This window comes from Orycteropus afer, unplaced genomic scaffold, assembly GCF_000298275.1.
Source record: "Orycteropus afer afer isolate SDZICR_OR568_19922 unplaced genomic scaffold, OryAfe1.0 scaffold00542, whole genome shotgun sequence".
NCBI lineage: Eukaryota > Metazoa > Chordata > Mammalia > Tubulidentata > Orycteropodidae > Orycteropus > Orycteropus afer.
The window spans coordinates 907961-931271 of NW_006922129.1; the positions used below are offsets into that span (position 1 = coordinate 907961).

At 52.1% G+C, this 23311-nt stretch overlaps 5 protein-coding genes across 5 annotated transcripts in view; 3 read left to right on the top strand and 2 right to left on the bottom strand.

The window, feature by feature from the left end:
* The window catches only part of MCM7 (minichromosome maintenance complex component 7), a 9255-nt gene extending 9034 nt beyond the window's left edge, over positions 1 to 221 (bottom strand). The window contains exon 1 of the mRNA XM_007955824.2: positions 206 to 221. Within this exon, the coding sequence (XP_007954015.2) occupies positions 206 to 221 (16 nt within the window). The remainder of the gene's footprint in view (positions 1 to 205) is intronic.
* On the top strand, positions 220 to 4416 carry AP4M1 (adaptor related protein complex 4 subunit mu 1). Its single transcript, XM_007955825.2, has 15 exons — positions 220 to 277; positions 380 to 468; positions 824 to 930; positions 1007 to 1103; positions 1256 to 1366; positions 1454 to 1534; positions 1724 to 1786; positions 1882 to 1948; positions 2054 to 2107; positions 2676 to 2782; positions 2866 to 2960; positions 3453 to 3497; positions 3730 to 3780; positions 3911 to 4022; positions 4192 to 4416. The coding sequence occupies exons 1-15, from the start codon at positions 220 to 222 to the stop codon at positions 4414 to 4416; spliced, it is 1362 nt and encodes a 453-aa protein (XP_007954016.1).
* A 326-nt stretch (positions 4417 to 4742) lies between these two features.
* Positions 4743 to 9218, bottom strand: TAF6 (TATA-box binding protein associated factor 6). Its single transcript, XM_007955826.2, has 14 exons — positions 9063 to 9218; positions 8886 to 8972; positions 8603 to 8756; positions 8323 to 8379; positions 8111 to 8230; positions 7782 to 7927; positions 7605 to 7682; positions 7398 to 7499; positions 7137 to 7319; positions 6807 to 6881; positions 6575 to 6700; positions 5892 to 6065; positions 5432 to 5629; positions 4743 to 5123 (listed from the first exon to the last, which is right to left on the bottom strand). The coding sequence occupies exons 1-14, from the start codon at positions 9216 to 9218 to the stop codon at positions 4743 to 4745; spliced, it is 2037 nt and encodes a 678-aa protein (XP_007954017.1).
* Positions 9219 to 13844: 4626 nt separating this feature from the next.
* Positions 13845 to 19888, top strand: CNPY4 (canopy FGF signaling regulator 4). Its single transcript, XM_007955829.2, has 6 exons — positions 13845 to 13983; positions 17586 to 17712; positions 17810 to 17906; positions 18169 to 18291; positions 19535 to 19652; positions 19746 to 19888. The coding sequence occupies exons 1-6, from the start codon at positions 13866 to 13868 to the stop codon at positions 19886 to 19888; spliced, it is 726 nt and encodes a 241-aa protein (XP_007954020.1). The 5' UTR covers positions 13845 to 13865.
* Positions 19889 to 21906: 2018 nt separating this feature from the next.
* MBLAC1 (metallo-beta-lactamase domain containing 1) lies at positions 21907 to 22647 on the top strand. The gene has a single exon (XM_007955830.1). It carries the CDS (start codon positions 21907 to 21909, stop codon positions 22645 to 22647), a length of 741 nt encoding a protein of 246 aa, XP_007954021.1.
* The last annotated feature ends 664 nt before the right edge of the window (positions 22648 to 23311 follow it).

Consider the following 23311-nt stretch of genomic DNA (forward strand, 5'->3'; position numbering starts at 1 on the left):
TGGGCAGAGTGACAAGGAGGAAGCGGGGGTGTTGCCTAGGGAAGTCCGGGCGCGGCGAGGCTGGGCGGGCGCCCAGTTTCCCGCGGTCCCTGCTGGCGCGGAAGGAGGAGAGTCGCTCTTAAAGGGCCAGCCCACGCGCTTCCTTTTGTTCCGGGGCCGCAGGGCGGGGCAGGCCCAGGTTTCGCAGTCTTGTCTTCTTGTCTACTTTCCAGATCGGCCATGATTTCCCAGTTCTTCATTCTGTCCTCCAAGGGGGACCCGCTCATCTACAAGGACTGTATCCTTGAACCCCGGGGCGGGAGTGGAGGGAATGGGTGGGAGTGGTGCCCCAGAGCCAGCTTGTAAAGCCAGCTTCTTAACTGCCCTCCCACCCGGTCAGTACGCGGAGACAGTGGCGGCCGGGATGTGGCTGAGCTCTTCTACCGGAAGCTGACGGGACTGCCTGGAGACGAGTCGCCGGTTGTCATGGTAACCACTGTGAGGGGGTCGGCATGGGGGGGTATGAAGGGGGTGGCAGGAACAGGTGGGCGCCACTTCCTTCCCAGGGCTGTTTCCCCTAACGCTTGCATTTACGAAGAACATTTTCCCGAATAATATTAAGCAAAGTTCATTACGTGAAAGTAATATAACAGGCACAGTTCCTTTTATGCCTCAATCCTCAGAAAACTCTGGTAGCTCCTCCTGTTAACGCCGTTCACCCCTTAGGGTGCTGGGGCTTAGGGGAGGTTTCATATACACCCCCAAATCACACTGCTTGCTAAGAAGGGAGCTAGGATGTGAACTCAGGTCTTAACCATTAGCTGTTTTTCCTCCTCTGCCTCAGCACCACGATGACCGTCATTTTATTCATATCAGACACAGCGGCCTCTATTTGGTGGCCACGACGTTGGAAAACGTATCTCCCTTCAGCCTCCTGGAGCTGCTCTCCCGGTGAGGAGAGCTGGGCTGGGCACCTGGGAGTGGGGAATCTGAGAGGACAATAGCACACTTCTTCCTGTCTCCTCAGGTTGGCCACCCTCCTGGGCGATTACTGTGGCTCCCTGGGTGAGGGGACCATCTCCCGCAATGTGGCTCTTGTCTATGAACTACTGGATGAAGTGTTGGTAAGCGCCAAGGATTGCCCTCACTTGCCCCGTTCCCCTGATCAATCCGTTCGTCTACGGAGGGATCCTGAAGTTGGGAAGCTAAGTTCCCCTTTCTATCATCACCCCTCCCCTCCACTGACACTCAAAGACCCTCCTTCCTTCACCAATAGGACTATGGGTATGTACAGACCACATCCACCGAAATGCTGAGGAACTTCATCCAGACCGAAGCTGTGGTCAGCAAGCCCTTCAGCCTCTTTGACCTCAGCAGTGTTGGTCTGGTCAGTAGAGGGTAAAGAGACGATGAGGAAGGAAAAGGAGGGTTGGCTAGGAGTGTCAGAGAATTGATTGCTTTCGGTGCTTTACAGTTTGGGGCTGAGACACAACAGAGCAAAGTGGCCCCCAGCAGTGCAGCCAGCCGCCCCGTCCTCTCCAGTCGCTCTGAGCAGGTGAGGGAGGGCCTCCAGAGTCCAGGACCCAGGCATCTCTTTCCACTTCCCTACACCTCGGTATCCCTTCCCTTATTCCCATACCCCTACCCCAGGGCCCGAGCTACAACTACCCAGGCTTTTTAGCCTACCCATTTTAGAATGCAGCCCATTCGGCCTCCAACCACTCAAACTTTATGTCTTTCTCAGAGTCAAAAGAATGAAGTTTTTCTGGATGTGGTTGAGAGATTGTCTGTACTGATCGCATCGAATGTAAGTTTGGATCCCCAACCCTGGAGCTGAGACAGATGGTATATGGGAAACGTGGGGGCGATCAAATTCGGAGCATTAACCTCCCTGTCACTCAGGGCTCACTACTGAAGGTGGATGTGCAGGGAGAGATCCGACTCAAGAGCTTTCTTCCTAGTGGCTCTGGTGAGAAGTCTGCAGGCTAGACCCAGGGTTAAGGAGGGACAGGCTCCTTGGTGGTATATACAGTGGTGTTTGGTTATTTTTTTTTCTGATGTTCTTTTTTGGCAGAGATGCGCATTGGCTTGACAGAGGAATTTTGTGTGGGAAAGTCAGAACTAAGAGGTAAGATGAAAGTGGGTGTATTTTATGTATAAAACCAAAACCACTGCCACTGAGTCAATTCCAACTCATAGCAACCCCCCCTATTGGGTTTCCGAGGTGGTAAATCTTTATGGAAGTAGATTGCCCAGTTTTCCTTCAATGGAGTGGCTGGAGGGTTTGAACCACCAACCTTCTGGTTAGCAGTCTAATGCCTTAGGCACTAGGCCACCAGAGCTCCTTATGTATGTTGTTGTTACGTGCTGTGGAGTCAGACCTGACTCATAGAGACCCCTCCTTGGGTTTCCGAGGTGGTATCAGTAAGGAAGTAGATTGCCCAACCTTCCTTCCGAGGAGTGGCTGGTGGGTTTGAACCGCCAGTCTTCTGGTTAGCAGTCAAGTGCCTTGGGCACTATGTTACCAGAGCTCCTTCCTTATGTATAGGCAATGCCAAAGACTTCATATAGAGAAATCAGATTATCTTAGAGTAGAGCAGGAGCATTTAGGTGTATTAAAGACAGATTCCCCAACATCCCCACCACTGCTCCCTCTTAAAGTATGGGTTAGGAGAGGTGTCTTTCTGTCTTTGCAGGTTATGGGCCAGGAATTCGGGTTGATGAGGTCTCATTTCACAGCTCGGTGCTTCTGGATGAGTTTGAGTCTCATCGAATCCTCCGCCTGCAACCACCTCAAGGAGAGGTCAGGAGAGGGGTGGCCCACCGTGGGAAAGGGAAGCAGTTCAGGTGTGAGGAGACCAAACTGACCTCTGCTTCTGACTTCAGCTGACTGTAATGCGGTACCAACTCTCAGATGATCTCCCTTCCCCTCTCCCCTTCCGGCTCTTTCCCTCTGTGCAGTGGGACCGCAGCTCAGGCAGGTGAGATCATTCCCCCTGTTCTAGAACTTCTCTGGAACCCAAGCCAATGCATGTATGTTCCCAAGGCTTATTACCGGAGGGGTGGCCGTGCTAGCGGTAATAGGTGAGAATTAGAGAAAGGCACACCCCCTGGGAGCTCTGGTAGCGTAGTGCCTAAGGCACTTGACTGCTAATCAGGTGGCTGGTGGTTCAAACCCATCAGTCACTCCTTGGAAGGAAGATGGGGCAATCTACTTCCATAGTGATACTGCCTCGGAAATCCAAGGAAGGGTCGCTATGAGTCGGGTCCGACTCAACGGCATATACCACCACCACCACCAACCCCTCCAAGTGGCCTCAGCCCCACATATGCAAGGCTTGGTGCTGAAGTTGGGCCAGATTTCAGCACTTTCTCTCCCCTTGGGGTACAATTACACAGCCATGCACGGAGGTCTGATGGTGAGGTGTCAGTAGAACACGTCCTAAGTAATGGTATTTTATTCTTTCACCCAGGCTCCAGATTTATCTGAAGTTACGATGTGATCTGCCTCCAAAGAGGTAAGAGTTGGGCCTGGCCAGGCATAGTTCAGCGGTGTGAAGAGGAAACAGGGTCAAGATACCTGCTTCTGCTCATGTGCCTCCAACCAGCCTCAGAATCCTACCCAGTTAGAGACTTCTAGTTTGGGAAGGGGAAGGGGGTGGTACTTTTGCTGAACTCCAGTTGTGACATTAAAGAATGGGGCCAAGTGCTTACACCTTTTGGGGCTGACTTGGTTTCTTTCATTTGCAGCCAAGCTCTCAATGTCAGGCTGTACCTTCCCCTGCCACGAGGGGTCATCAGGTTAGTGTGTGTGCACCCCGAGGTGTTGGGTGGTATTTGTCCAGCTCCCTGAAGAACAGGGAAGAGTGTGAGCTTTGGAGTACAACTGGCCCAGCCCCGGAAGGCGAGGCTGAGAGCCCTTCGTCTCCAGCTTATCTCAGGAGCTGAGCAGCCCAGATCAGAAGGCAGAGCTGGGGGAAGGAGCCCTTCGCTGGGACCTACCTCGGGTACAAGGAGGCTCTCAGCTGTCAGGCCTTTTCCAGGTATCAGCTGCTGATTCTCGAACACCCTCCCCTCCAACCTTCATTTTCAGCCCCTGGCCCATCCCTCCCAATGCAGGTGCTGTACCGTTACTACCCGGCCTCTTGGCTTCCCTGCCCTCTTTCCTCTCTATCCCTTCAACACCCTTCCTTCTACCTCTTCTCCTCACAGATGGATGTCCCAGGCCTCTCTGGCCCTCCTAGCCATGGGCCCTCCACCTCAGCCCCTCCACTAGGGCTGGGCCCTGCAAGCCTCTCCTTTGAACTTCCTCGGCACACGTGCTCTGGCCTCCAGGTTCGCTTCCTCAGGCTTGCGTTCAGACCCTGCGGCAACACCAACCCCCACAAGTGGGTGCGACACCTAAGCCACAGCGATGCCTATGTCATTCGGATCTGACTGTCCTTGAATGAGGACGCTGTAGAACAGGTAAAGGGTGATACTGGGTTTTTCAGCCTTCTGGCCCACACATCTTGGATAGAAGTCCTGGATCCTGAAAGCCAGGAAAGCTTGATAGGCTCCGCCCTTACATGGCATCTGATACAGGAAGATTCAGATGGAGCAGAACTTACAAATCAAACTTTTATTCTGAAGAACTAACTGTACAGTATTAGGAAGAAAAGAATGTGGGAGAAGAGGGCTGCTGCCCCCTTCCACCCGGCATGTTATGTGCTTATGTATAAAAACCAATGGGAGAGAAGATGGTCAGCAGGTGTGTGACAGCATCAAGGAGCAGGCTGAGGGGAGCTAGATCCAGGGGGCTGGGAGCCATTAGCCTTTGGAGTTCCAGGGGCTGGAGGGGGGCTATCCCCAGCTTCCTGCTTTCCCCCACAGAGGGCACTGCCCCCGAGGGGGGAAGGGGATGATGCGGCAGGAGGAACTGGAGAAGGATGGGCGGGGGGGCCTCCTTTGCCTTCCCCTGTTGGTGGAAGAGAAACCACGATGTACTTCTGGACGCTGCCAGGACCAGAGGGAGCCGTGCTAGGGGGTGCGGTGGTAGCTGTGGAGACTAGCTTGACAATGGGCTGCACACTGGGGACAGTGGTGGTGACAGGGGAGGTAGTGGTAGAGCCCGAGCCAGGAGCTGAGGTGCTGAAGGACAGAACCTGGGAGAAGAAAAGGCAGGGCCAATTGCCTTGAGCTCGCCCCACAGGAGGACCTTCTCCCAGAGGGTGGGGGTACAGGTGGGCACGTGCTCAGGGTCCTATAGAGAGCTGCCAGCACAACAGGCTGGCTCGGACTGAGCAACCGGCGCCCCACGGGACCCTGGAAGAGTCCCTTCCTCGTGTTTTGGGACCAGAACGAGTGGGTTCTCCTTAGGGGTGTCCCCTGCGTGCTCTGAGGTAACGTGGGCCCTTCTGGGCAGCTGGGGATGTGCACCTCACCACCCCTTCACTCACACGGCTCCCCGTACCTGTTGAGTAGATGAGGCACTAGAGGACGAGGACATCACAATAAACTTGGTTGGAGGAGGGGAAGGCTGAGGAGGGGCGGCAGCCCGAGCAGACACCAGCGTCTGGACAGGCAGTGCAATGGAGCCAGGGACCTTCAACAAGCCAGACGTCCGAGGACCAGGCTGAGGGGCCTGGGAGAGCGTCAGCGTGGGCCGGGGCTGCACAGAAAGGCAGAAGGAAAAGTCACCTCAAGAAAACCTGGGGTTGGGACATTATTCATGGGTGGCTTAGACTCCCCCAAGATTTCAGTTCAGAGTCTTGAGGCTTGAAAAAGTGAGTGCGTGTGTCTTGGGTGTACGTGTCTATGCGAGCGAGGCCCTGTCCTGACGCGAGCAGCAGCTCCATCCCCCCTAGGTTTTTCTTCATTTCATCCTTTGTCTCTCTTCTTAGTTACCTTTTCTCCTCCACGCTGTCACTGACCTGAGTGATAGTCAGAGTGGTCCTGTTGACCTGCTGGGCCTGCAGAGCAGCCTGGGCCCGGGCCTTGACCACGTGGGAGCAGAGGAGGGGGCCGAGGGACCCAAATTCTCCCCGATAGGCATCCTGATTGTCAGGTGGTGGGCGCAGCTTTGCCAGAACTGGGGCGCAGTGTTTCTGCAGAGAAAAGGCAAATAAAACCCAGGTAGAGGGCAGGTTGGACTCCCAGGAGATTGATGGGGAAGGGGTGAAAAAGGAGAGTAGCCATGATTTCAGTATGTTCCTGTTGGAGACCAAGTCTGCTGTATGTATGTGTAAGGAATGCTGGGGGGCTTCTTCATAAGGAAGCATGGGCAGCAAGTGGGGTGACTGGAGAATTTACCAGTTATGCTGGTGAGCAATATTGAAGGGGGTAGTTGATCCATGGGGTGTTTGCACAACATGGGCCAGAAAGTGATGCAGAAGCACCGCAGGGGACAGTGCAACCCAGAAGGTACCGGCTGAGAGGTCAGACCTCTGATTTCTGATTTAACTCTCTATCCTTTAGCTGCTCAATATACGAAACAAAAGATTGGAGTGTCTGAATAAAATACATCATTGTGCTTGCTATCCATGATATCTGTGTGTGTGGAGGAATTAGCGGGAAGAAGCTGGGAGCAGGTGGGAAGGGCAGGGGCTCTGGTCACCAGGAGGAGGCTCTGCACGTGGTCAGCTCCGATCCGGTCGATATTGCTCAGCACCGGGCCATCTAGGACACTGCGGATCCGCTCCCCCTCCTGCTGCAGCCGTGGCAGAATCAGAGTCTTAATCACCTGTTGGAAAGGATGGGAAGAAAAGGCCGGGCCACCGGGTTACCACCCCGCCTCCCAGCTTGGGGGGATGCTCCCCTCCCCTGGTTCTTCCCACCGGGGGCCTAACATCATGTCCCAGCTCTGCCAGGCCTGCAATGGAGCCGTATCGCGTGGTCCATGGGGTCTTCTCATCCACCCAGCTCTGTGGGGAAGGAGAGAAATTCAGGTCAAGGGGTGGGGAAAGGCTAATCATTAAGGACCCAAGGATTTCATAAACACACCTTGCCAATCAGGATGTTACCGATGAAGCTAAGGTCCTTTAGACCCAAATTCCAGGTCCCTTCCCTCTGCCCCTTATTTTCAGTGTCATTTTCTCAGCCCAGACAGACCCACTACTGGTTCGGGTGGGGCAATCATTGATCGCTAGGGGACAGTTCTGCTCCATGCTCTTGCTCACCTTGGTGAAGGTCTTGGTAATTCGAGACTGGATGTTGTTAGTGGTTGTGCTGAAATGCTTGCAGATCTGGGCCACCAGGCGGGCAGCAAAGTCCCGGAGGGCCCAGTGATTATCCACATCTGGTCGCAAGCACAGCTGCCTGCTGACGATGCAGGTCATCACAGCCGGGATCAACTCATGCACCTGAGCGAGGAGAGGCGAGTTGGTGGGTCCCACAGACCAGATCCCTGGGAAGAGAGGGGGGTGGGCGGGACCACTCACGTATTTTTCTAGATACAGCGTCGGGTTATCCATCAGCGCCTTCACCATGCGCATGAGGTAGATGAGCAGAGCCAGGTTGTTCTGCACCACGTTCACACGGACCTAAGGGAGGCGTGATGGGGCAGTGAGACCCCCCGAGAACTGCTCCTGCCGTCTTTGGCCCCTCAGAATGCCTCATGCCGGGCCCCGATCTCCCCAGAGCCTCACCCCCTCCGAGATGAAGGTGCTGAACCGTGGCAGCATCTGATAGAGGCCCGGGTCTGTGGCAATGCTCTGCAGAGCTTCCTGTGGAGGGAGGGAGGGAGGTGAGGCAGGGATCGTGGGAGCAATCGGGGGGTTCACAGAGGGCTCCTGGAGTAAGGGCCAGAAGGTGGGGCTCCTCACTGCTCTCTTGGCCTCGCACGACCCCACACAGGCTTCAGTGATCTCCTTGTAGTAGAGCTGTTGTTCCACAGACAACTCATGGATACTTCGGGGTTTCAGTCGCAAAGGAGCTCCTTCCAGCAAGGGCGGTGCCTTTTTCTCTTTCCCTGTGTGAATTGGGAAGACGAGTTAGAAAAAGTGCGCTCCAGAAGAGGCCTCAGTACCAGACAAACGTTAAGCCTCCGTTTCCCAGGGAGACCGGGCTTCCCCTTAGGCCCTCACCCACTTCACACATGACCATGTGGCTTTGAGGCAAGAGTCGAGAGAGGCCCAGGTCCAGCAGTACTGACCTTTGCTGTCGGCTGTAGCAGCACCCTGACCTTTGCCTTTCAAGGGCCCGTCCTCCTCCTGGCCTGGCTTTGCTGACTTCAGGGGTTCTGTGGCCTCCGCCTTCTGCTGCTCTTTGGGAGCTGATGGGAAAGCAATCACAGCAGGAGTGACAAGTGTGGAAGGGGCAAGGGGAGTGAAATACAGAGGGACGGGCTCTGGGCGTACAGGTTACCTGGAGGCGGGTTCTCTGGTATAGCCGGTTGGCACCCTTCGATGCTCAACCAATGCGCTGCAAGGAAGGAAGGTGGTGTAAGGTCGAATTGCTTGTGGGTGGACACTAGGAGCCTCTCCACCCAGAGGGATGGATGGATTTGTTCCTCCTCCCCTTCTGTACCACTCACCAGGGATCTCACAATGACCACATGGCCATTTCACTTGTGACTTTCCTCAAACCCATGTGCATTGCACCCCCCTTCTCTCTGCCCTGCCACCCTGCTCTCCCCTCCCCCAACCTTTGAGGCAGACGTCCAGGGGCACCCGGGGCAGAGGCGTATTGATGATGTCACTCAGATCAACCTCCTTCTCCTCGTAGAAGTAAAGCTCCCGGCCCCCACCAGAGGCAAAACGGAAAGGGATAAACTCCTGGGCATGGAAGCCATAAAGAGGCTGGAACGGGAGACAGACAGACACTGGACTGAGAGGGAAGCCTGTGGAGGCAAATGCACTTGTCGGGGAGGATGGCGTGCCCCCACCCGCTGCCACAGCCCCCCTGCCCCTTCCGTGCATCCCCGTCACCTCGACGTTCTTCAGCTTCAGCGCATAGTCAATGTCACTGGTGGTGAGCTTCTGCCGCCTCCCCATGTGCATGAACTTCAAAGCATCCTGGGGGCGGGGACAGGAAGGAAACATCAGCCCAAGGTCGCAGGGAAGAAAGGGGCCACCGGCCACAAGCTCCACCGAGGGCTGCCTCACCTGCGCGATTTCCTTGATGCGGTAGCTGACCTCGTCCGTCAGCAGCTGGCAGGTCTCCTCCTGAATCTGAGCGATGCCCATGGACTCGGCTACGACCTTCATGGACTCCGAGGGCAGCACTGTGTTGCTGAGCTTCAGCTTCTTCTCCTCGGCCATCCCGGAGCCCCTCCCCTCCTCCCCCTAAGGAGGATGCTCCAGGGTGGAGAGGTGGGTACCCTGGCAGGAGAGGGAAGAAGAAACCTGAGACCCAAAGAAGAGGGGCCCTCAGTCAGGGGAGGCCACAACAAAGGGAAGACCAAGGAGGTGTGGGGAGGGAAGGAACGCAGGCTATCTCCTGTCTACCCCCATGTGAGTCGGGACTGAGCTCCAACAGAAAGGGGTAGGAATCTAACCCAATTCAACACAGTTACACTGGACTTTAATTCCAAGACAAGCACTGTACAAGTGAGGTACCCCCCCCAACAACCCCACTGCTATTGTGTCGAGCCCAACTATATAGTTTCAGCGACCCTATAGGACAGAGGAGAACGGCCTGGTGGGGCTTCCAAGACTGTCATCTTTACAGAAGCAGTGCTGTATCTTTCACCTGCAGGATGCCCTGGTGGGTTCAAACCACCGACCTTTCAGTCAGCAGCCAGTTGTTTAACCACAGCGTCACCAGGGCACCTCCCGAATAAGGTACAGTAAACGACTCAAATCCAAACCCACCATCAACAAGGAGATTCCAACTCACTGCAACCCTGGAAGACAGAGTAGAACTGTCTCATAGGGTTTCCCAGGCTATCATCTTTACATCTTGCTCCTGCAGTTGCCCGGGGGGTTTGAGCCATGTACCTTTCAGTGGGCAGCCAAGCACTTTGACCACTGTGCCACCAGGGCTCCTTACAGTACATGAATGCAGACCTAAATTTAAATCCCATCTCTACCACTACTTGGCTGTTAGTAAACAAATTACTTAAGTCCTCTCAGCTTTAGTTTTCTTCTCTGTGAAACACAGATAATGCCTTTGTGCCTGAGGTGGTTACACATAGACCACAACTCCCCTGCTCCTTCTTACATCATCCTTCTTGCCTCACAGAAATCCAATGCTGGTTAAACACAACTCTCCCACTTAGCCTATAAACCACCCCCTAAAAAAAGCCAAACTCACTGCCGTCAAGTTGGATCTGACTTACAGAGACCCCTCCTTAGGTTTTCCAGGCGGTATCTCTACGGAAGTAGATTGCCCCATCTTCCTTCCTAGGAGTGGCTGGTGGGTTTGAACCACCAGCCTTCTGGTTAGCAGTCAAATGCCTTAGGCACTATGCCACCAGAGCCCATACAGCTGTACAACTGAATGTAATGAGAAAAACATACAACCAGGCTGATAAGGAACCTTGGTGGTACAGTGGTTAAAGCATTCTGCTGCTTACCAGATCAGTGGTTTGGACCCATCAGCACTCCTCAGAAGAAAGATATGGCAAACACTTCTGCGAAGACTGACAGCCTTAGAAACCTTACCAGGCAGTTCTACTCTGTCCTACTGAATTGCTCCAAGTCAGAATCTACTCAGTGGCAGACATACATCCCTGGAACTGCTCGTCAAGATCATCAGTTGCTCCACTTTGCTAAAACCAAGGTCCTCTTGCAGTCTTCTTCTTACTTGACCTCTCAGCAGTATATACTTGACGACTTCCTTCTTCTGAAAATACTTTCTCACTTGACTGCCAGACCAGCTTTACTTGGTTTTGCCCACTGGTCACTCTCTGAGTTTTACTAGTCCTTCCTCTTTGCTCCATCTGCTTAATACTGGAGTGTCCAGGTCTCAGTCTTGGGTCTTCATCTCTAGCTACATCTGTTTCCTTGGTGATCTCAACCACTTCTGTTGTTGTCGTTATGTGCTGTCGAGTCGGACCCAACTCACAGCGACCCCTCCGGGGGTTTCCAAGGAAGTATCACTACAGAAGTAGATTGCCCTATCTTCCTTCTGAGGAGCAACTGATGGGTTTGAACCAGCAGCCTTCTGGTTAGCAGTCAAGTGCCTTAGGCACTATGCTACCAGAGTTTTAAATATCTTTTATGGGTGAATGATGGCCAAATTTTTATCCCCAGCCCAGACTGCTCTCCCTAATTCAGACTTGTATATCCAACTGCCTACTCAAAGGCTTCGCTAAGACTGAACTCCTGAACTCCTCCTACCCACCTGCTCCAGCTTCAGCTTTCCCCATCTTCACTCACAGCAATGCTATCCAACCAGGCGCTCAGCCTTTATGGAGAAAACCAGGTAATCTAACCTGATTGCTCCACTCTCACCATCTTGGCCCAGGTCACCATCATCTTTTCTCTGGATAACTTCAATAGTTTCCTAACAAGGTCTCCCTGCCAGGGCTCCTCTTGCCTCCTCACATCTACTCCTAATAGCAACTAAAGTTAACCTGTCGGATGCAAACTTCATTATGTCATTTCTCTGCTCGAAACCCTGCAATGGTCCCCTGTCTTAGAGTGAAACCCAAAATCCTTCTGATGGCCTACAAGGCCCTTCATGGCTTGTCCATCCTCATTATCTCTCTGACCACTTTCCTCTTCTTTCCCACCTTGATTGAGCCCCAGTCGTCTCTGGGCTTCTCTGACCCTGCCAGCTATACTCTTGCTTTACAGCCTTTGCTCTGTTCCTTCTGCCTGAAATGCTCTTCCCAAGATGTCTGCTTGGCTGCCTACACTGACCACCCAATTCAATGTTCCACCCAAACTCCCTTCTGGTCTACTTTGTTTTCCCCATAGCATTTAACATTTTCTATAAGGAGTTCCTTGGAAGGAAGACTGGGCAATCTACTTCTGTAGATACCGCTTCAGAAACCCAAGGAAGGGTCACTATGAGTCAGAAGTGAGTTTTTTTTTTTGTTGTTGTTGTTATAAGGACCTCTGATGGCATGGTGCCTAAGGCATTTGACTGCTAACCAGGTTGGCAGTTCAAACCCACCAGCCCTCCACAGTATAAAGATGGGGCAATCTTTTTCTATAAAGATTTACCAGCTTGGAAACCCAAAGGGGGTTGCTATGAGTTGGAATGGACTCAATGGTGGTGAATTTGGTTTTGGTTTGGAATATATTGTATAATTTCTAATTGTTTACCATTAACAGTGTGAGCTCAGTGAACCCACTACCATCAATTTGATTCCAACTCTTTAACAACCCATAGGGTTTCAAAGCTCCCTTCTATATCTTTATAGAAATAGATTGCCTTATCTTCCTCCTGCATAGCAGCTGGTAGGTTTGAACCAAACCAAGTGCCTTACCCACTGTGCCACCAGAGTTCCTTACAGCAAGTTACATCTTCTAGTATATTGTATAATTTCTTACTGTTTACCACCACCGTGTGAGCTCCGTGAGGGCAGGGGTATTTGTCTGTTATGTTCACTGATGTATTCCAAGAACCCAAACCAGTGCATAAGGCAAGGTAGACACCCGATAAATATTTGAATGAACTGTAAAGCTTAGAGATGTTTGTATATACTATGTATGTGTTCGATAAATATTCAGAATCACTATTACCAAGATGAGTAAGATGCAGGCCCAAGCTTGGAATCTAGTCTGTGGCCGAAAGTAGTATGCTTGGAGCCGTGCACTAGGGAGATACACGTCAGTTGTGTTCAGGACCGAGTTGAGGGACAGGAGGACTGGGGAGATGGGAAGGTGGAAGGCGCAGGAGAACTGGGTTCTTCTTAAACCACCCCAGGTTTCCTCCCCCATTTTTATGTCTTACCTATATGGACCACATTTATTCAACATACACTTTGTGCCAGGCGCTGGGTATGCAAGAAGCGGTCCTGCCCCAGCGCTCTGAAGAACTACTAATCCTTCAACATCCAGCGGTACTCACCGCCTCTCAGCGAAGCCGCCCCCTTCCCCAACAGAACTGATTGCTCTTCCGCCGTGGTCCCCAGTACCTAGTCCTTTTCAGAACGTTTCCCACTAGAGGCTGACTCCGTATCTGTCTTTCTCCTACCCTCGCACTGGGCCCGGTAGGTAATAGGCGTCCAATAAAGGATCCTAACGCTCTCTATAGCCTCGAAGACCCTCAGATCAGTGGAGGCATCGAGAAGACTTCCCAGGGGCCTGGCTTGAGCTAGGGCTTCAAGGTTGTGTAGGAGTTTTCCCAGCAGAGAGGCAATGAGTACACCGCCGGCAAAGGCTGAGAGCCCATCTCATCTCCCCCCAACATCCCTTCAATGCAAACACACACACACGGGAGTCCCCACGCGCAGGGACACACAACCAACCGTCTTCTTCCCGGTACCCACAGAGGACCCTCTGGGGGTCTTGTCTTTGATATCACTCAGACCAGGCCCCGTCAGCCGAGCAGCCAAACATAAAAAAAACTCTCACCGCCGCCAAAGCGCCGCTCACCCAGCGCTCGGCGCCATGTTGGACCCGCCCCCTCTTGGGAACAGGTCCGGGCAGAGGACAGTAACACTCCGCCTCTCCCCAGAGCTGGAACAAGTGCGCCAAGTTCAAGGCCTGGAATTATATAAAAACGCTTTATAAATATGTGCGTAACAAACACGCTCTTCTGTCCCCATTACTTTGATTTATTTTTTCACTACGTGGCGGCCAGGACCTTCAGGAGGCGCCACCAAACCTAGGCGAAACAGCCCAGGAAGCAATGAGGCCTAGCCTCCTTTTTGGGGGTTGGAACTGCGCACGCGCTTGCGCTCCCATCCTGGGTTTCAAGCTGCCGCCGACCGCCTGTGAATTTAAAGGGCCCGCTGACTTGCCCAAGTTGGTTTGAAAAGAAGAGTGGTTGTTTGTGGACCGCGTTTCGTCATGGGACCTGTGCATTTGGGGATTTTGCTTTTCATGTTGGTAGTGTTTGGGTCTTCGGCCGGGACGCCGGAGGAGGAGGACGACGACGACTTGGAACGCTTGCCCAGCAAATGCGAAGGTATCTAAAGGGAGTAGCTCGTATCTGTATTCCCCTTGCCCCACCTCCCTGGGCCAGGACCACTTTTGGGATGAGGTGGGAGGAGAGAAACATGAGAAAGGTTGGGGCCATACAGTAGAGACTTGTATGCAATTGCCAGAAACATTGGCTGTTGTCTGATCAGTATTGTTTGTTACTGTTAGGTGGCACCAAGTCGGTTCAGACTCGTAGCAACCCTGTGTACCTAGAACGAAACACTGCCCAGTCCTGCGCCATGCTCATCATCCTTGCGATGTGTGAGCCCATTGTTGCAGCCACTGTTATCAGTCCTTCTCGCTGAGGGTCTTCCACTTGTTCACATGACTTTATAAACACGATGGCCTCCAGGCACTGGTCTCTCCTGAAGTATGTGAGATGAAGTGTCACAATCCTCCCTTTTAAGGAGCATTCTGGCTGTACTTCTTCCAAGACAGATATATGCTTTCTTTTGGCAGTCCATGCTATATTCCAAATTCTTCACTAACACCGGAATTCAAATGCATCAAAAGGTTTCATGCAGAGGTATTAAAACGAGGACTGACACAACCAAATGGACTGTGATAGATGGGTCACTCGACCTCCTTGAAAACCTGAGGGCGGTTCCGTGAACTTGGCAGAATTCAGAAGAAATCGAGGGGAGTGGCATAGTGCAACCCCAAGACTACAATTCCCATGAGATACCCAGAGGGAGCCCGCTTTGTCTTGAGGGCTTGGGCCCGCATGGTTGTGGGTATTGTAGTTCAGGAACTGTCTGCCCAGGACCTCCCACTGCACTGAACATCTTCAGTATGTGGGTGTGTTCCCCTTGTCACTGGACCTGAATCTTGAGGGCCTGCTGGAGCAGCGTGGGAGGCTCGTACCTTGTGGACATCCTGTCCCACATCAGCAGAGACGCCCTCAAATTACAGGACCTGTGCACCCCTGAGGAGATTTGGGAGTGAGCAATCCACACTCGACGCTCATAAAAGGGAGGTCACACTACCGAGACGTTCCCCGTCATGTGAGGCTTTGCTGAGGGCGTGCGCTGCCTGGATTTTACCGCAAACATCATCTTCTGTGGTTACATCAGTGTGGGGCCAACCTGGGAGGGGGCACTTCAGAGTTGGGTGATTGAGGTCCTCCCTGGTCCTCGTGTTTTGCCTTCTTTTCATTTCTGGATCCTTTTTTCTCTTCGCCTCATCCCTTACTGCATTTCAATGTAAGTGTCTCTCAGACCCTGGTCCTAAACTATCCTCTCCCTTCCCTTCTGTGTCCCCACACCTCCCCACCACCCCAACATTCTTTCTCACCACAGACTTAATTATGTCCATTCCCTTGTCCTTGTTTTACACCCCCCCCCCCATAGGTTTTTTCGGTGATCAGAACACAGCCAATGTTTTTGGCGTACTATCTTTTTTACAGGATGGCCTCAACCTTTCCTATATTTTCATCTTCCCACCTCTATCCCAAAAGGGCCCCATACTTCAGCCACCTGGATCTTCTCACTGGTCACTGAACATGCCTTATTGTTTTGTACCTTTGTGGTAGTATGTTTGTGTGTCAACTTGGCTGGGCCTGGTTGAGTGGCTGGGCAGCTGTGGTAGTTATTCCCCATGATGAGACTGGCAATCAACTCCATGGTGGGATCTACCACAAGCTTGAGTAGCTGCCTTTGGGATATGGTCTGCCTCCTGTATCTAAGGAGAAGCCTTGGGAGTGGTCTCTAGCCTATGGCACGCTTGGACCCTGCATGTAGCCGTGTCGTTGTTCAGCAGCCTGCCATGCTCTGCCAACCCTGGGACTTACAATGGACTTGAACTAATGGCCTGCCGTGTGGTTTGGTAATATAGGGGCTGTGCCTTGTTACCTGTCAGCCTTGGGCTTCTCAGCCTCAGCAGCCAGCGGCTGTCTGGGTGAAGAAAAACCTCTAGCTTCAGTGGGCCAGGAGCTGGAGGCAGAGCTGAAGACCAAGGCTGAGGGGCTTTCACCCAGCCCCTAGAGCCTGGCACTTTGAACTTGGACTTAAAGCCTCCAAATTGTAACCATAAACTCCTGTTTGTTAAGGCCATCCCATTTGTGATATATTTCTTGTCAGAGCGGCACTAGGGAACCAGAACAACCTCTCTGCCTTTACATGTTATTCCTCCCTTCGCCTGGAGTGACCCTCTTCTTTCTGTTATCGAGGAAGTACCTATCCATTCTTTAAGACCCAGACATTTAAAATGTCACCTCCCCTGGAAGCCTTTTCCCTCATCTGTCACCTCCCTCTGTATTGTGTCCTTGGGGAACAGGCTGTCTGTGTAGTCCCAGGTCCCAGCACAGTGCCTGGGACAGTTCAGGCACTTTTGTTACCTGTTCCAGTCGTTTGCCTGTCACTTCTGTATTGGCTGTTCCCTTTCTTGAGACCCCCCCAAGTGTTAGGTCACATGCTAGGTGCTGGAAAGACTGGCAGAGTAGGCTTGATGTTTGCTCTTAAGGTGATCACCACTGAATGAATTTCGCATTTCCTTATGAAGTTATAAGGCATCTGCCTGCTAACCAAAAGGTCAGTGGTTTGAACCCACTGGCTACTCTGTGAAAGAAAGATAAGGAAATCTGCTGCCATAAAGATTTACAGCCTTGGAAACTCAGTGGGAGTCGCTATGAGTTGGAATTGACTTGATGGCAGTGAGTTTGGTTTTTTGGTTTTGGTTATGAGGTTAAGTTTCTTGGTCTGCATCCCTAGTATAGGGTCCCTCATGCCATATTGTCATCATTTGTTTATCTATCTGTCTGCACTGGCAGTGTCTTGTGTCCCATGGATAGGGATTATGGGTTTTCTTGTTCTCTAATCATTAGTGAAGGAGCTCTGGTGGCATAGTGTCTAAGGCATTTGACTGCTGACCAGAAGGTTGGCGGTTTAAACCTACCAGTCACTCTGTGGAAGGAAGACTGGACAATCTACTTCTGTAAAGATTTACTGCCTTGGAAACCCAAAGGGGGTCACTATGAGTCGGAATCAACTTGATGGCAGTGAGTTTGGTTTGGTTTTAGTTTTAATCATTAGTGAAGGAGCTCTGGTAGCACAGTGCCTAAGGCATCTGACTGCTAACCAGAAGGTTGGTGGTTCAAAGCCACCAGCCACTCTGTGGAAGCAAGACTGGGCAATCTACTTCTGTAAAGATTTACCACCTTGGAAACCCAATGGAGGTCTCCATGAGTTGGAATCGACTCAATGGCACCACTGCCATTGGTTGCTTTTTTTTCATCATTTTAGTGTGCATTTACAAGGCGCTCAATGAGTAACTGCAGAATAACAGCAAACACATACACAGCACTCTCTGTGTGCCAGATGTTGTTCTAAGGGCTGGCCATATATTCGCATATTCACACACAGCACAGCCCTTTGAGGGAGATACTTTAAGGATCTCCGTTTTAGAGATGAACAGACTGAGTCACAGCAAGGTTGTCATACCAGGTGGCTGAGCCAGGATTCCAGCAGGCAGACTGGCTTCAGAGCCTGTCCTTGTAACCAGCACGCTAAGCTGCCTGTGGTCACCTGCAGAGAGGTGCTGGCGTGTTTGTTTTTCCTTCACATCTCCTTAGATGTCTTTATTCCGTACCAGTCTGTAAGCTGCTGAGTCTGGAACTACAGGAAGAACTGAGCCGCACCCGCCGGTCTCGAGAGATGTTGGAGCTGGGGCAGGTGCTGGACACAGGCAAGAGGAAAAGACACGTCCCTTACAGCGTTTCGTGAGTCTCATTGGTGCCCCATCACCTTCCAACCCCTGTAAGAGCTCTGGGAGCTCCTCCGGCATCTAGGGAGTCTTTTTTTCCCCTCTTCCCACAGGGAGACGAGACTGGAAGAGGCCTTGGAGAATCTATGTGAGCGGATCCTGGATTACAGCGTTCATGCTGAACGCAAGGGTTCACTGAGATACGCCAAGGTCAGACGCTTCCCCCAGGCAGCCACGGTGGGGGATTCCCCCTCTCAGAGACAATGGCTTATATCCCCTGAGGTCTACGAGAGATGTCTGCCTGTCTCTACCACCTCCATTTCCACTGTCTCCTTTCCATCATCAAACTCCCTCCTCTCGCCTTCATGGAACTTACCCGGCTCTCCAGTGGCTGACAAAGCAGATATGGTAGGAAAGAGGAAGGAAGAGATGGGCAGTGGGCTGGGCTGATCCCAAATTCCCCATCTCTCAGGGCGAGAGTCAGACCATGGTCACGCTGAAAGGCCTCGTTCAGAAGGGGGTGAACGTGGACCTGGGGATCCCTCTGGAGCTGTGGGATGAGCCCAGCGTGGAGGTCACGTTCCTCAAGAAGCAGGTAGGATAGGATACTGCATTGCCTGGGGAGGGGAGAAGGGACCTGAGAGAACTGGGTCCTACGATCTGACTATAGATGTCTCCCTCTGAGCAGGGAGGAAGGGGCAGAAGTGATAAAGCAAAGGCTGCCATCAACTGAAGTGGGCTCGGGAGCATATCAAGAAGTTGGATATAGAGACTAGTAATAACCACCATACTGGGAACTCTGGTGGCGTAGTGCCTAAGGCATTTGACTGCTAACCAGAAGGCTGGTGGTTCAAACCCACCAACCGCTCCTCGGAAGGACGACTGGGGGCAATCTACTTCCATAGAGATACTGCTTTGGAAACCCAAGGAGTCACTATGAGTCGGCTCCAACTACTAGATGTGTGATCCTCATTCATTCCATAAACATTTACCACCTCCTACTCTGTTCCGATTACTGCCTCGGAAACCCAAGGAGGGGTCACTAGGAGTCAAGTCGACTCAATGGCAATGAGTTTGGTTTTGGTTAACAACTACTGTTGCTTATTGAGCAGCTGCTGTGTGTCATACTCAGGACCCTGTTCTTTCTAGCTCTGCCTTATTTTACCGTCACTACTGTTGTGATAGGTACTGTTACCATTTCCCATTTTACAAGCAAGGAGCTGAGCATCAGAGAAGTTTAATAAACTACCTGGCACAGACTATTCCTCCTCCTTACCGCCATCAAGGCAATTCCGAATCATAGTGCCCCTCATTCGGTTTCCAAGGCTATAAATCTTTACAAAAGCAGACTGCCTCATCTTTGTTCTACGGAGCAGCTGGGTGGGTTCGAACCACCAACCTTCTGGTTAGCAGCTAAATGTTTTAACCACTGGACCACCAGACCTCCTTTGGCACAGAGTCCAAAAAAACCAAACAGACTGCTGTCAAGTCAGATCCAACTCATAGCGACTCTGAGGCAGTATCACTACAGAATCAGATTGCCCAACCTTCCTTCCGAGGAGTTGCTGGTGGGTTTGAACCACCAACCTTCTGGTTAGCAGTCAAGTGCTTTAGGCACTACTCCACCAGAGCTCCCTTTGGCACAGAGTAGGTGGTCGTAAATGTTTATGCAATGAATGAGGATCACACATCTAGTAAGCCAAGCTTCAACTCTAGGCTGGCTGCCTCTCCAGGGTCAGTCAGGTGAGGAAGGGGAGACAGGGAGTGGAGAGCAGAGAGGAGGAGGGTTTCCAAAGCTGAGCAGAGCACACACCTTTCTGGACCTTCCACTTGACCAGTGTGAAACAATGCTGGAGGAGTTTGAAGACGTTGTGGGGGACTGGTACTTCCACCACCAGGAGCAGCCCCTAGAGCATTTTCTCTGTAAAGGGCATGTGCTCCCAGCCGCAGAAACTGGTAAGTATGTGGGCTGGGCTCCTTTCCTGCCAGGCTACAGCCTCCCCTACCTTCAGGACCAGTAACTAAATTGTTTCCTCTCACCCAATCTAGCATGTCTAGAGGAAACTTGGACTGGAAAGGAGGAAATCACAGATGGACAAGAGGTAACAGGAGGGGAAGAGAGGCCTGAAGAGGAGAAAGAAGAGATAACCAAGATGCCAGGCCATCCCAAGCATGACCCAGAGGACCTCTGACCCTTGTCTTTAAGCCCCCAGAAAGGGCAGGGGTCATAGAGAAGAACCCTCTGGAGTCTGCCCTTTCCCTACTCCACAGCTTTAAGGGTGTGTGTGGCATGCGAGTGACCTGCCCCAGAGCTTGTAGCTGTTCTTGCCTGTCTGATCCTAGGCAGGATCCTGGTGGTGCAGCATGGCATATTTCGGGGAAAGGGTGGGAGCAGCAGAAGTCCTGCCCCAACACATGAACCCACTGTAGGCCATCCAGCACCTTGAGTGGCAGGTGTTGTGTGCTCACAGTATCCAAGCCTCCCCCCCCACACCTTTTTTTTTTTTTTTTTAATTGTGATTTGGGTAAAGTTTACAGAGCAAATTTATTCTCCATTCAACAGTATGTAAGGCTTTTCCCTTTAAATGTCTACTACCCCCAGAGATCAGCAGCGGCTTTGGGACTGTGGGCATTGGGAAAGTCACTTTGCCTCTGTAGGTCCTGATTTTTAGACCCGTGTAAGAAGATCCCAAAGTGAACATTGTTTACAGTGTATTTACACTATCTGCATCCAGAAGGCTATGTGCCAGCACACTGAACGAGGAGATGATATACCCTGGATGGGGATGAGATGGTGCTAAATTAAAAAACAAACAAACAAACTTAATGCCCTGGAGTTGGATCTGACTCACAGTGACCCCTCCTTGGGTTTCCAAGGCGGTATCACTGTCGGTATCACTGTCGTTGTTATGTGTTACGTGACACATTTTTCGTATTCAAGATGAAGAGCTATCAGTTAACTGAATCTGTTTACGCTGGTACTCAGTCATTGTTTATTCAGTGCATGAATATTGTTGTTGTTAAGTGCCGTCAAGTCGGACCTGACTCATAGGGACCCCTCCTTGGGTTTCCAAGGCAGTATCAATCGATGGCACATAACAACAACAACATCAATACGGAAGTAGATTGCCCCATCTGCCTTCTGAGGAGTGGCTGGTGGGTTTGAACCACCAGCCTTCTGGTTAGCAGTCAAGTGCCTCAGGCACTACCAGCAGGCAGGTAGATACTTGGTCTACTTCATACTAATTTCACTGCGGGTCCACCATATACTTTCATAGGTGCCAAATTTTCTATGTCGCTATTAAAGTTTTATACACATATGCACATTGTACCCATCGTTATCGGCAGGACTTAAAAGTAGAAATAAGTCTCTCTGCACAGTGCTGTGCGCACGTTATACCTGGTCGATATGGCGGCGCCCAGAGAATAGTGCTGTTGGACGCCTCCAATTAAAAACTAATGATGTTTTTTAATCATGGCCGCCGTCCTGTTAAAGCTACTGGTACTTTCTAATCATGAAGTCCAAGGAAGTTAGCAGAGATCGCAAGGCAAAAACCTGTATTTAGGCTTGAATTTGTGCAGCTTATGATTGCGTAAGCTTGGTAATGCGCGGAAATAAAAATTGGACGTACGTTACGGCGCCAGTTCGGCCACCATACCTGGGTTTACGGAAACAGGCAGAGGACAAAATCTTTCTGTTTTTTTTCGATATTTTTGTTCTTCCCTGGGACGTGGTTCTTAGGTGAAAAACCGAGAGCCGGTAAGGTTAGAGTACGAGGAGAGGGAGGAAGGGAGGGATAGCCTTTGGAGGCTGGTGAAGGCGGATCTACCACACACGCGACGGGAGGTAGGCACGGGCTGAAGGCGCAGAGGGACAGTCAGGTCACGTGAAAAGAAGGGCGGGTTGGAAAGTACCATTTTGAGATTGAGGGATATACTACCTGAACCCCCTCCCCCCAAAAAAACGAAAGTCACTGCCATCGAGTTGTTTCGCACTCATAGCGACCCCCATTGGGTTTCTGAGGCCATAAATCTTTACTGAGTAGATCTCCCCTTCTTCCGCGGAGCGGCTGGTGGGTTAAGGGGTGATAATGACGAGACATGGAAGATACCATTGGATAGTGGGGGGAGCCGGATAGTGTGGGAACGCGGAGAAACTGACTGTTTGCCCACGGCCCCACTTTCTTTCTCAGCCCATCCCTCGCCTACCATGAATAGCCTAGTGCGGACCGAGCCGCTGCCCGGGGAACCGCCTCTGCTGGTGCCTGGAGGCCCCTACTCCGTCGTGGTTCTGCTGCAGGGCTACGTGGAGCCCGAGGGGGTGGGTGATGTTGTGCGCGCCGACGGTTCCGTGACCCTCGTCCTGCCCCAGGACTGGGCCCTGGGCTCCAGTCACCGAGAGCCCCTTTCCGGAAGCGGCGAGACGAAGACAGCTCTGGAGGAGGCTGCCCGTGGCCCTATTGTCGTGGACACTGGGGGTCCCTGGGCCCGAGAGGCAGTGTTGGGGGCCCTGGCGGAACAGGGCGTGGCCCCAGAAGACGTGACTCTAGTGGTGGGGACCCACGGGCACTCTGATCACATCGGGAACCTGGGGCTGTTCCCGGGGGCGGCTCTTCTGGTCTCTCACGACTTCTGCCTCCCAGGGGGCCGCTACCTGCCCCACGGACTGAGTGAGGAGCGGCCCCTGCAGCTGGGGCCCAGTCTCGAGGTGTGGGCCACTCCGGGCCATGGCGGGCAGAGGGATGTGAGTGTGATGGTCGGGGACACAGCCCTGGGCACCGTGGTGGTGGTGGGTGACGTATTTGAACGCGATGGGGACGAGGACTCCTGGCAGGCACTGAGTGAGGACCCAGTGGCCCAAGAGCGGAGCCGGAAGAAGGTCCTAAGTGCTGCAGATGTGATTGTTCCTGGACATGGGGCGCCCTTTAGGGTGGTCAGGGAAGCCTCATAGCCAGAGGCAGAGGTGAACAAGAACCAGAAGGAACCCAAGGTGGGAGACTAGGAGACCCTGCACCAACACGTACTGGGAAGGAGTTGGACTCTTCTAAGGAAAGACTTCCAAGCCAAGAAACTGCTTCCAGGAAACTGAGAGGACTGGTCAGCCAGCCTTGGAGAGGAGTTAAGGGTGGTCCACTTCAAGCCCTGAAAGAGATGGGTTTTCTTGTGAAGAGATTCCTCCTCTAGCCACTGCCATCACCAGTATTTCTGTCCATCTCTGGAACCACACTTGGACCAGGACTGGCTCAGTTCTGTGTGTGCCCTCCCCGGCCCTCACTAGTGAAATGGGGGAGAATGTTCTTGTGAGGGTTGGCCAAAATAAAAATAATAATAGAAAACTGCATGGGAAATTATACTGCCCCAGTGTAAATGTGAGACATTAACAGTGATAAACAATTTACCAGTACCAGTTGCCTGGAGTCTATGCCAACTCATGGTGACCTTGTGTCAGAGTAGAAGTGTCTTCCAAAGGTTTTCAGTGGCTGACTTTTTCAAAATAGATTGCCAAGCCTGTCTTTCAAGGTGCCCTTGGGTGGACTTGACCCTCTTACCTTTTGGTTAGCAGATGAGTGCATTTACCATTTGCACCACCCAAGAACTCCAGTGATAACTCATGC

Bases quoted from the DNA above. Each gene is read 5' to 3' on its own strand.
- CNPY4 (XM_007955829.2), top strand. From the start codon at position 13,866: ATGGGACCTGTGCATTTGGGGATTTTGCTTTTCATGTTGGTAGTGTTT. The intron at 13,984-17,585 runs GTATCTAAAGGG...ATTCCGTACCAG, and splicing joins CTTGCCCAGCAAATGCGAAG to TCTGTAAGCTGCTGAGTCTG. The intron at 18,292-19,534 runs GTAGGATAGGAT...CCACTTGACCAG, and splicing joins TCACGTTCCTCAAGAAGCAG to TGTGAAACAATGCTGGAGGA.
- MBLAC1 (XM_007955830.1), top strand. From the start codon at position 21,907: ATGAATAGCCTAGTGCGGACCGAGCCGCTGCCCGGGGAACCGCCTCTG.
- AP4M1 (XM_007955825.2), top strand. From the start codon at position 220: ATGATTTCCCAGTTCTTCATTCTGTCCTCCAAGGGGGACCCGCTCATC. The intron at 1,367-1,453 runs GTCAGTAGAGGG...GGTGCTTTACAG, and splicing joins ACCTCAGCAGTGTTGGTCTG to TTTGGGGCTGAGACACAACA. The intron at 2,961-3,452 runs GTGAGATCATTC...TCTTTCACCCAG, and splicing joins TGGGACCGCAGCTCAGGCAG to GCTCCAGATTTATCTGAAGT.
- TAF6 (XM_007955826.2), bottom strand. From the start codon at position 9,218: ATGGCCGAGGAGAAGAAGCTGAAGCTCAGCAACACAGTGCTGCCCTCG. The intron at 7,500-7,604 runs GTGAGGCTCTGG...CGCCTCCCTTAG, and splicing joins GCACCTTCATCTCGGAGGGG to GTCCGTGTGAACGTGGTGCA. The intron at 6,066-6,574 runs GTGACCAGAGCC...TTTTCTCTGCAG, and splicing joins ACGTGCAGAGCCTCCTCCTG to AAACACTGCGCCCCAGTTCT.